At 34.7% G+C, this 13,144-nt stretch overlaps 1 protein-coding gene across 1 annotated transcript; it reads right to left on the bottom strand.

Moving 5' to 3' along the window:
• Positions 1-10,771: 10,771 nt before the first annotated feature.
• On the bottom strand, positions 10,772-11,275 carry LOC133779895 (lysine-rich arabinogalactan protein 19-like). The gene has a single exon (XM_062219792.1). The coding sequence runs from the start codon at positions 11,273-11,275 to the stop codon at positions 10,772-10,774; it is 504 nt and encodes a 167-aa protein (XP_062075776.1).
• Positions 11,276-13,144: the final 1,869 nt, after the last annotated feature.

Raw genomic sequence — 13,144 nt, 5'->3', positions numbered from 1 at the left:
TTCGTGCGTTTTTTTCTGGATTTTTTTCCTGCCACGATGAGTTTCAATGAAACTCGATAGGTCTCGATGTGTAGCATGCATGCTGGCTCGATGGTCCTCGATGGACCTTGACGTGCCTCAATAGTGTTAGGATGTTAGTACCTCGATAATACTCGATTGTACTCGATAAAACTCGATAGTACTCGATAAAACTCGATAGGTGTATAAGAGTTTAATTGGATTTAATAACTCGATTGTACTCGATAAAACTCGATAGGTGTATAAGAGTTTAATTGGATTGTTTGCCTCAATTGTACTCGATAAAACTCGATAGGTGTATAAGAGTTTAATTGGATTGTTTGCCTCGATAGTCCTCGATTGTACTCGATAAAACTCAATAGGTGTATAAGAATTTTATTGGATTGTTTGCCTCGATAGTCCTCGACTGTACTCGATAAAACTCGATATGTGTGACCTCGATAGGACTCGACATATATCGATAGAAATCGATATTTTCTATTTTATGTTGTAGTTTAACTTTTTGACCTTTTCTTTTTGTTTTTTTTTTTTTGCAGATTTGACTGTTTTCGTAGTTGTTGCATTCAATGGTGTTTGGGAACTCGAAAATAGGGATTGGATTTTCAGAGATGCTGAAAATCAAGTTCTGCCCGTGGAGAAAGGTGTGACATATGAGCAACTGCTTGACATTCTATACGATGAGCTTGAAGTGGATAAATGTGTGCATGACTTGAAAATTGAGGTCCTGTACACATGCCTATCACAATCCGTCAAACCTATCGTTATAAAAAATGATAGGCATATGTGTGCATTCATTGGGTTAGCATCGAAATCTGTAGAGAAGCTCATTCCTCTATGTGTCACATTGATTAAGAAGGGAGGTGTAAGAAATGCATCGGCTTCTGCCAGCGTTAATAAAGAAGTTCGATTTGAAGAGAACATTTCTCCTCCATGTCATGGTTTCAAAGGAACTCAAGGTGACATTGGAACATGTGTTCCCGAGACAAATCCAGATGTCATAGTCCATGATGATATCCCGGTTAGAGATCCTTCATATGTGCATGACACGGCGGAGTACGATCCCTATGGCTATGAACCTTATGTCAACGACGATCCTGTTTCTGATGCAACAGATCTTGGTGGGCCAGATGTTAGGGCAGATTTTCCAACACAGAGTTCAGATGTTATGGTAGATGAGGAGTGCAGAATAGAAGACCGGCAAACACCTGGGACCAGTAGTAGTCGTTCAGGTCGAAGTAGAACCGATGATAGTTTTAGATGGAGTTCTCCATTGGACTTAGGTGAAGATCATAGAACATGGAGTGCTCCCATGTTCACCAAAGAGGATATAGAGGCCTCACATCAACATCATTCCTCAACCAGCAAAGCTTCAGGAGAATTTCACCTTGGGAAGTTCTTTCAGAACAAGCTTGAATTGAAAACCAAAGCATCCATATTTGAGATGAAGAATAATTTTGAGTTTATGGTGAAGAAATATGGGACTGATGTGTGGTACATTACCTGCAAGGATCCTGATTGTGGTTGGAGATTGAGGGGTAAAAAAAAAAATGCGATCTAAAATGTTTGAGATTACTGTATACAATGAAGTACACACTTGCTCACAAGAAATTCGAGATAAGGACCACTGTCAAGCATCACCGTGGGTTGTTGGGCACCTAATCAAGAGGAAATTTGCTACCGATGGTACTCGGTACATGGCAAACAACATAAGGGAGGACATGAAGCACCATTTTGGGGTTGAAATGAGCTATGAGAAGGCATGGAGATGCAGAGAAAAGGCTCTTATGTATGTCAGAGGGACACCTGAGGAATCATACTCCAAGTTACCTGGATACCTGTGTCAGTTGGAGCATAAGAACCCAGGCACAATTACTGATTTTGTAGCAGAAGGTTTTCGTTTCTTGTATTGCTTCTTTTCCCTCGGTGTTTCTAGGTGTGGTTTCCAGTATTGTCGTCCTGTAATTTTTGTGGATGGCACATTCTTGAAGAATAAGTATGGTGGCCACATGCTCTGTGCTGTTGCGTTGGATGCAAACAACCAGTTGTTTCTAATTGCATTTGCATTGGTGGACAGTGAGAACCATAACTCTTGGACTTATTTCATGAGAAAATTGAAGGAAGCCATAGGGGACGTTGAGAACCTTGCTTTTGTATCGGACAGGCATAAAAGCATTAATCATGCTTTGGAGCTTGTGTTCCCAGATGCGTATCACGGTGCATGTTACCATCATATCTGTATGAATGTTGTGGCAAAATTCAAAACTGACCACGTGCAAGACATCATGGGGTGTGCAGCGTACGCATTTCGAAGAACAGAATTTCACAAGTTATTTGACAAGATTAAGGTAATTGATCCGCCCATTGCTCAATATCTAGAGGGAATTGGCTTTGAAAGGTGGAGTAGTGCTTATTTTCCTGGTAACTGATACAATATCATGACGAGTAACTGCGCAGAAAGCTTTAACAATAAGACCAAGGAGGCAAGGAGCTTTCCAGTCGCCACTTTTCTTAAATTCATAAGATTCTCTCTTCAGTCTTGGTTTGCAGATAGACGTGAAAGAGCTGCAAAAGCAACAACTGTGTTATCACCTGAGATGGAAAAGGATTTGAAGCAAATAGGTGATAAAGCAATTTTTTTAGATGTCCAGGTCCTTGGTTATCACGAATTTCTTGTGGTCGATGGTAATGATGGTGAGGTGAACTTGGCCACAAAATCATGCTCTTGTGGCATGTTCCAAACCATTGGGATACCCTGTGGACATGCTTTTGCTGCAGCCAGAAAAAGAAGCATAAACATTTACTCATTGTGTTCCCCTTACTATAGAATCGAGGCATTGAAGGACACTTATAAAGATACTATTTACCCTATTGGGAATGAGGACGAATGGGTAATCCCTGATCACATCAAAGATACGGTTGTCGGCGTCCCCGCTGAGAAAACCCCTGTAGGAAGGCCCGGGAAACAGAAAGTGGGTAGGCGAAAGACAAATCGCTATGCTTCACGCGGGGAAAAGATTGTCAAGCCACGTAAGTGTAGCAGATGTGGTGGTAGTGGGCACAATAGGAAGTCATGTAAGGCTAGGATTTAAAATATTGTGTTATGTAATTATTTAATTGATTTTGCTGCATTTATCATATGGAATACTTCTTATAATACTTTGTGTGTTTGGATGTCGAGGCAGACACATTATGTGAATTTAATATTTTTTATTTAATAACTTTTTCAAAAAATATTGTTTGATAAAAAATAATATACAAAACTAACTATATGTTATACTTTACAAGATGTGTAAGAAAAAAATGTAAAGAGCATCACAAGGCCAAATTCTGATAGAATAGGTCCACACACCACTTGGTCCTGAAATGTTGGATGTTCTCATCGATAACAGTATCGAGTGGTAGCCTGGCAACTAGATGCTCGATATGTTTGATGGCAAACATACCACAATCCCCACTGCATATAATCGATTTTGTGTCAATAGAAGATAAAAATAACTTCAATTTTCAAATTTCAAAATCCACTAATTAAATAGGGGAATACCTTGTCTTAGTCTGAGGACACTCCTCTGGAGGAATACGACAATATGAGAAAGGCTTTGCATTCTGCTCAGGATATACCTGGAGGTCCTCATGGTCGTCAAACATGCCAGAACACCATAACAACGAAGGCAACAATAAGCACCAAGGCTTGATCGCTTCCTCCATCAGAGTGGGACTGAGCACGCGGGAATCATAAATGTTGATGCACCACATTGGAATAGAGACTTCAATGGCGATCCAATGTGTGGCTTTCTCGACGTGCAAGGAAAAATATACTTCACTCACATTTTGCCATGATAGAAGGAATTGATTATCATCGCCCTTCAACATTCTCAGCACATCGTCGTCCCATGTATACTTAGTGCCGGTCTCTCTAAAATGATTCTAACGACTTAGGCACACCTGGGGGAAGGTGGTGTTCATGATCGCAGCAGCCTGCCGAAATGCAGCATGGTAAAAGTGGCATCGGCGGCGTAGCATGTGCAAAGCAGCATCAATATGCTAAAAAAACATAAAAATTCATTAGTACCATCAATATATTTTAAAATTGAATTGAAAACATGAATGTAATTTACATACCGAATCTTAAAGCCAAGTCTGGACTGTGTGCAACTGTAAGAACCATGCAACACCGTGCGTCCTAGTATACACGTTGCGGTCTCTCTTATTGTCGATCTTCCCGATGATCCACTTATGGAAGCTCTTCTCCTGCTGTGGGTCACACTTCCTCAGTGGTTCAGCAACTAGCCCCTGTTTATCTAGTCTAATCTTCTTTGTTGGGTCAGTGAAGTCATCAAAACGCTTGGCCCTGCGTTTCTTCCTGACAAATTCAAGGCCAGCTGCCTCCTCGGGCTGCAGTACTCGTACACTGGGACTGTCAGCATCACTGGCAGCTACAGATGTCTGGGCCTGTGGAGTGGAGGGTCGATCACCGTACTCATAGTCTGCAAGCAAGATATCAGACTCTGTATCTGATTTTACGTCGGTGGATCGACCTGAGACCAGTGAAAGCAGCTGCGCCAACTGAGCCATGATTGTGGTCTGATTCTGTAGTAAGGTTGCCTGGCCCTCCTCAACCCTCTTGAGCCTTTGCATCAATTGCTCATAATTAGGCTGGGCAACCTGACTAGATGAAGCTGCACAGGCCTGTGAAGTGCCCTCCTCAACCCTCGGGACATCCTCATAAAAAATGGAGGCTTCCTTTGCAACTTCTCCTAGCTTCTCTGCCTCCTTCTAAGGTACCACTACTTCATCCACTGCAGTCCCAGCCTCCAACTCAGGGAATAACCTGGAATCAACTTCTGGGAGCCTATTGTAGTAGACTACCTCACCAGGACGTGGCTTCAGCATGGAAAATACCACTAACTGCATGGTTGAATAACATGTGTTAGAAAAACTTTAATAAAATAAATCGTTAATCAATTAATTTGTGACATTTAACAAGATAAAATGGAACTTACTCGACGATTGGCGAATATAGGAACCAACAGAGCTGTCGAAATAGTGATATCAGTCTTCGTAGCCCAGCTGAGCATCCTCGGAATCTGATTCCCACTGTTCTCACCGAACTTACTCCCGAGAGAAGGCATGGCCTCAAAAGCCCAGTAAAGAAGCACGGGTGCATAGCAATTGAAACTATACTTCGCCTCCTTCTGTTTTTTGCTTGACCCCTCTTTCTTCTTCTCCTCATAGTGTTTAAATTGCTTCTTCATGTCCTTTTGAAGGCCTTTGCTAACCTTCTTAAATGAAAACTTCCCCCAAGGATACTTCAAAAAGTAATCAATATCCTCAATCATCCTCAGGTAATCTCCCCATATTGTTGTTGTCTTCTCTGGGGCATTCAGTACCCCCTCTATCAAATAGCACAAACCCAGCTTAAATGCATCTTCTGGGTTTGTGGAGGCCTTCAATGCATCTTCCAACTGAACAAAACTAACCTTCGAATCACCATTAAAATATTCCTGGATGATCCGATCACTTGAAAGATGCTCTTTCAATGCATCTGGGGACGGTGATTTCCCAAGATTTAGCCCGGTAACTAGGGCAAACTCTACAATACCAAATCTACACAGAGTGTTGCCCAGGTAGAACTGACCCTCTTCAGGCTTCTTACTTTCTACCTTACGCAACATTAGCTGATGCAGCAGAACCCCAGAAAAACTAAACGGTTTTGCCTTAAAGAACTGTCCCAACGGGCATGCCTGTGCCCTGTCAATAAGACCATGCCTCTTAAACTGCTCTATAAGGGTATCCAAGTAGGCACTACCCCTATAAGTGACACGACCAGGAAAGTGTTTCTCCAACGGCACAATAAGTTCAGGCATCTGGAAAAAAAAAACAAAAAAAAAATGTTAAAAATGTTTAAAAAAAATGTTAAAAATGTAAAACAATCTGGTAAGGCAGTTACTATCGAGGCAAAAACAATCGAGTCTTATCGATGCCTATCGAGGTGGGTTCCAAAATCACAAAGAATAATATCATCGGGCTACTATCGAGTCTTATCGATGCTTATCGAGGTAAGGCAAAAAAACCAAAGTCTAGTCATATCAAGTCCTATCTATTCCTATCGAGGTGGGTCCTAAAAATCCCAAAATCGTGTATCATCGAGTCTTATCGAGTCCTATCGATTCATATCTAGGTATGTTCTAAAATTCCCAAAGCCTTGTATCATCGAGTCCTATCGAAGCCTATCGATTCCTATCGAGGTGGGTCCTAAAAATCCCAAAGTCGTGTCTCATCGAGTCTTATCGAGTCCTATCGATTCATATCGAGGTAGGTTCTAAAATTTTCAAAGCCTTGTATCATCGAGTCCCATCGATTCCTATCGAGGCACAGTCTAATCCATTCCTCATCCTATACTATCGAGTCCTATCAATTCCTATCTATTTCTATCGAGTTTCATGAAAATATCGAAAAAAAAACCCAGATTTCTTCATTGCCAGCCCCGATCTATCCTATGATCAAAAATCAACAAAAAAAACCAGGCACATACACATATTGCAGGTTAAAAACGAAATCCCTCACCTTCGCTTTCTTTGAGGTTGTTTCCTAAAAATTTGGTCGGCTTGCTCGACGTTTTCTCCTTCCCCTCGTCACCCTTTGGGAGCCCTTGTTCGTGGTCGTGGAAGACAATGAAGGTTGGGTTCTACGGATTCAATCAAGGCCTATCGATTTCAAAGTTTGCTTGGTTCGGGTATTTTGGGAGAGAATACAGAGAGTTTGAGAAAATTATGCCAGGGGTATTTTGGGTAGTAACAGCATTAGTAGCACCAAAACGAGAGGCTTATAAGGATAGGGTATTTTTCAAACGGAGTGTCACTTATTGCATTAAAACTCAAATTTCCCTTATCAAACTCATTATTTGTAATATATTTTACCCTACTGCAGTTATATAATTTGAGCAATAGATGACACATTTTGTTATTTGTCAATTGTCATTTGTCCATATTGCAATAATTTACAGTCCATATTGCAATAATTTACAGAGTTGATTGTTGCAGTGTGGGAGAATGAAAATGACTTAAAAATATAATGATGATTTTTATAAAAATGGTCATTATTTAAGGAGTATTTTTGTGAAAAAAAAAATAATTAAACAAGACAAATGTAATAGTTAAGAATTACAATTTCTATCCCTTTTCTCTTTTTTTTTTTATCTTATTTATATAACAGCTATTAATATTGGCTGTTAGTATATATATATATATTGTTACAGTGATTTATAATATCCAAAAATCACAACTAAGAGCACTTACATTGGATGAGCTAAAATGTGTTATTCTTTATAATATAGAGAAAAAATAGTTAAGTAGCATTTCATTGGATGATGTAAAGTTATATTTTTTACCTAAATGAATAGTATTTCTTTATATGTAGTGAAATACTATTCATCAAGCTATAAATATTTTTTTATTTTTTTATAAACTTTTGTATATATATATATATATAAGTGTGATACTATTATGTTTAATTATTTTATTTCTTAAAATGAATAAAATATTTTTAAAAATATAATATATAAATAATGTAAAGAAGCAGATGTATGGTATAATGTAAAAGTTTTGAGGTAAATTATAAAAATGTATGTTTTTGTGATATATTTTGTAATACACTTTTTTTATAATATTTAGCTAAAACTCATAAAAATATCTTTCATCAGCTCCTTTATACATATATTTATAATAGCTATGCACAAACTCCAATTAATCCATCTCTACATTTACATATTCTTTATATAATATTTTAATATTATTATTTTTCTTTATAAGCTTTCTCTCTCCATTTAGTATATATTTATTATTTATTTTTTATTTTTCAATTATTTTATTTTACTTTAAGTAATAAAATATATGTTTAAAGATATAATATTTAAATGATATAATATTTTATTTTATTATATATAGAAATATAATATTTAAGTAATAAAATTTAGAGGTAAAATAAAAACATGTGTGTTTTGATGAGGTATTTTAAAAGATGGGGTAGAGCACCCAATATGAGTGCTATAAGGTGTTGTATCCTTTAACTTTTTCTTTATTTAAAAAAAAAAAAAAAAATAGGTGCGTTGTATCGTTTTCGTCAATTCATGATAACAAAGAACAAGGATGGGTAAAAACACTGTTTTATCTAATTTCAATTAATAATGGTAGCTATATATGCATACAAGTCAAGATAGATCTCCCCTTTCCCGAGACAAAGGAGACCAATATCCAACATTAGCTAAACTAAACCCTAGATACAGTTGTACACGTACACAATCAGCAACTTTATTTCAACCACATCCTGTTAATTAGGAGAAATACTAAAAATCATTATAGGGTCAGAGTCCAATAACTTACATATTTTAATTAAATTTAAATTAAAATATGCAAGATTTGATACTAAGTCAAACCAACGCCAATATATCACGATCTACGTTGCTGAGACCTAAGATGTCTTAATTATATAAGTGTTCATCAATTACTTTAGTAAATTATAATAATCTAAATAGATTTTAGGATAAATTCCCTCTGAATTTCACTCAACAATAGGACCTAATTAGAATTAGATACAATAATCTAAATGTCTAATTAAATTTTAATAGACACAATCAGTATTTAGGTCTTATTATTTATATTTTACAAAATTCATAGTTTTTGAATGTTTTTTAGGAAAAATATTATTTTTGTCTTTATGTTTTGTTAAATGACAATTCAGATATTTTATAAAATAGATCAAAATAATACCCTAAACCAGATTTTTATTAAAATATTTTTAATATAATAGATCAATTCTTGGGTTGTTTTAGATGTTTACATAGTAGCAGAGAACGTGGTCGAAAAACTGAGAAAGAAATATTATATTTTAAAATATTTCGACCAAAATCAGGTCTAGAGTACTATTTTAATCAATTTTATAAAACATAATGTCTGAATTGTCATTTAACAAAACACAACAGTCCATTATGTATATTCAGTAAAAAAACATAGGCCAAATTGGTTTTTTTTTCATTTTTTTTTTAATTATTCCATTCCTTATGATATGTAAAAGTATTTGGAAATGTATTATATTTTATAAAACAAAAGTTAAAATTATCCATTTAAAAGCTGGGAATTTTGTTAAAATTCAACTAAAAGAACTTAATATTGTTACTGTTTTTAAAACTCGAAAACTTGATTGTTAATTTTTATTTCTTAAAAGCTGAATTGTCAAACAACAAAATAACTCAGAGAATATTTATGGTAATTAAAAGTTCTAATCTAAAACCTATAAAAAAAAACTCAGAAAATATATAAGAACTGTTTCGCAAAGATGAAATGTCAACACAAGCTTAATTAAGTCGATTAGTAGCATAAGACCTTGACCCTTGACCTTGTTGTGTTAAGATATCTAACTAAATTTTAGTCGGCGGTCCTATATTTTTGGTTTTATTCTAAAGAAAATGTTGTGAAAGTCATAAATGTCAGTGGGGCTAAGTCGCTAAGGCACCATGTGCGCATATCACTTTCGTAGTGATGTACTAGTATTTGTCACATATATTAGACCCACCAATATTACAAAGCCATTGGATCCTCATATGCCTTCCAGTTCCACCCATAAAAGGCCATCTTCTTTTGATGGTTTCCTCCTCTCCTCTCACTATCTATCTTCCTCTCCCCCTACCAAAAGCTAAATATTCAGTATATATACACCACTATATATATATATATACCACACACATATATAATATTTTTATATATACACACACACAAACACAGCTAAGCACCAAATCTTTTTTTTTTCTTGATCTTTTACTTATTCTCTTTTCCCCACCATTTTCTACCCATTCATTACCTCACCGCATCTACTCTTCTTAAGGCACACCTTAACCAACTTTTCTACAAGTGCCTTTAAAGCTTTTACCTTTTCTCTTTAGCTTACCTATCTCTTTTGCCTTCGGTTTATATATAGCTAATGACTTTCATAAAGTGGCAGCCATGAAGCATGTGCTAGCTTCAAGTATAACTTTTCATTATTAGATTTTACCAACAAAAAAAATGTGCAATTTGTCTCAAATTTCAAGATTACTAAGTCAAGGAATAGTAACGATCAAAAGTTTGTCCAAATTAATTACCATTTGGATTAATCTAAGCCACGTATACTTAATCTACATTTTTTATAACCTGCATATTTGGGTCAATGAGAACTAATCTAGCTGTATTATTTAATCTTAAATTAGTAGTATAGATGACATAAGGTTTAGCTAGAAAATCTATGTAAAGTTGCTTCCAAAAATATACATATTTCTATTACGAACATGCCCCTTTCCTTTATATAATAGCAATGTTAATTAGCTGATGATTATTATATTTTGTTTTGGTTTATTTTCCTTTTATAAAAAGATAACATAAAACAAAATATTAAATAATGAAAATGCAAACGATAATCACAAGTCTCACTTATTCGGCTAAAGTAAAAAATGCTACAAAAAAAGAAAAGAAAAAAAAGCATAATCATGAACTAGACCACCAAAACCCTCATCCCTTCACATATCACAAATGGAGACTCCAAGAATCCATAAAAATATACCCAAAAAAAATAAGAAAAGAAAAGAACAATATGTTTCTAATAAACGCAAAGAAAAAGAATACACAAAATAAATAAATATTTAAATCTACATCGATCAATTTAATCTCCACATCCACAGCTCCCACAATGGCGCTTCTTTATTATTCATTTTTTTATATAGTTATTTTTAAAAAAGGAGTGCTACTCCTCCCAAAAATACTATCAAACCCATGCTACTTCCCTGAACACAAGCGCCGCCGGGATCCTGCGTAGATCCAGCCGGACTCGGTTCGGGTGTTTCTCCACCGCCACTCATAGCAGGCGGAACACCCATCGACATCGGCGATCCCATAGGTGTACTCATTGGGGTCGGCGGGCTTGATGAGCTTTCAGGCGGTGGGCTTGCCATTGGTGGTGGGGTAGCCATGGTCGGCGGGCTGGCCATTGGTGGTGGGGTAGCCATGGTCGGCGGGCTAGCCATGGTCGGTGGGCTAGCCATGGTACTCGGAGGCATGGCAGGTGGCGGTGTTGAAGGGGTTGAAGGGGTTGAAGTTGGCGATGTTCCGGTGTTGGAGGGCGGCATTGCAATGGAGTGACCTGGAGCGCTAGCCGGAGGCATCATGTTAGCGGTGGAAAATGCTGCCAGAGTGAGGGAGAGAGCTAGGAACAGCATGGTGCGCGTGACAGCCATTGCTCCGGCCGTCGGAATATGTATTTATATATCTATAGAGAGAGAGAGAGAGAGAGAGATGGCGTGTGAGAGAGGAATAGGAGTGTGTGAGGTGAGGTTTGATATATAGAGGGAAAATTTTAGGAGAATTTGATCTTTATTATTGTGGACACAATTTAAGTTCATCGAAATTGAGTGCAGTCATCGTAATAATGTGACACGTGTTATTCCAGAATGGAATTTTAGAAAGCAAAGAATATAATAATAAATTTCATGTGTTTTTTTTATTAATTTTTTTTATTTGTCTTAAAATGATCATGTAACTATAAAGATAATGATTGTCACTTTAAAAAAAATTCTATTAAGATTACATAAGTAGTGCCAAGCAAGCATGAAGCATATGAGACTAATTAGGATTCTTCTTCACCTAGCTAGAGTGGCACACATTATATATCATCAAAACATTCTATTACTTTTTGTATTCATGTTATATAATAAGGTGACATTCGTGAGAACATATTATATTGGTTTTTTATATGAGTAAAGATATATGCAAATTTTGTACACTCAAATTAAACATCAGTAATTTATAATTCATAATAATATGTAATTTAAGTGTGCAAATTAAAAGTATTCTCTTTTAATATTTGATCATTTATCAACTTCCAACCATAATTATCCATGTTGAGAAAATTAATTTTATAATGTTTTGCGCATGATCTTTATTTTTTAAAAGTAATATATGTAAAAGAAAATAATAAGAAATTGGATTTAGCCAATTCGTAATTATGTTTTTTCTTTTGGAAAATTCTCCCTTCAATAAAACAAATGATAAATTATTTTCTTCTTCTTCTTTTTCCATTTATGAAAGCAAACACACGGAACATTTTCCCTTTAACTTTTCATTTATACTTCTTTTCTCTTCTTTAATTCATATATAATTTCTTTCTTTCTTTTTTAAATTATTTGAAATTAAAATTTTGACTTATAAGGTCAAATTAGTACAATTGCGCTGTCGGGAAAAATAATTACAACTGTATTGGGTGAAAAAGTTGTTGAGTGTTTAGTAAATTACAAATTTTAAAATATTGTTTGTTGGAAAAATTGTATTAGAGTGTTTCCTAAACTATATATATGTGATTAAAGTGTTCTTAAATATTAAAATATTAAAATAAATGTCATATTTATTTATTAAAACAAATTCATAGATACTAAACAATATACTCAATAAATTTCAATATTATAAATATTGGATTTATTTGAACATGTTAAAATTATAATTATTTTTTTTCTAAAACATAAAATTGACATGTGTTTGATAAATTATAATTTAAAAATAATGTGAGATGAAAAACTAAAATAAAATTATAGTGTATAATAAACTCTACATTGAACTGGTTTGTTAATTTACAATTACTAAAAAATATATTTAAAAATATCTAATAAATATAAATTATAAATATATTTTTTGAAAATAAAATATTAAAGAATTAAATATTATTTATTTTATTAATTTATTTTAATTTTTTTAAAATTTTTTAGTATTATAGAATAATAAAGTAAATGTGTTAAACTACATTTCCTTAAAAGTTTTTTCATCAAAAAATTGGTTTTATAAAAAGTTTAAAGTTGAGTTCGGCTAACTTTAACTTTTAACTACAGTATAAATTATTCAATAAGTTGGTTTTTGATTGTTTATCAAACGCATTTATTTTATAACTTTTTCAGAAATCAACTTGTAGCTTTTCTAAAAGCTCTTCCAAAGAAGCCCGTAATAATTTATCTGTGAAAGAATATATATATTTATATAATCCGAGAAGTAGGCAACTTCTACGTTCCTCCCAACATATTACCCATAAGAAAATTCTTATAAAAGAAAAAAAAAACAAT

This window comes from Humulus lupulus, chromosome 5 (assembly GCF_963169125.1).
Source record: "Humulus lupulus chromosome 5, drHumLupu1.1, whole genome shotgun sequence".
NCBI lineage: Eukaryota > Viridiplantae > Streptophyta > Magnoliopsida > Rosales > Cannabaceae > Humulus > Humulus lupulus.
Note: the sequence above shows the minus strand (reverse complement) of the source record. Positions and strands in the feature narration are given on the sequence as shown.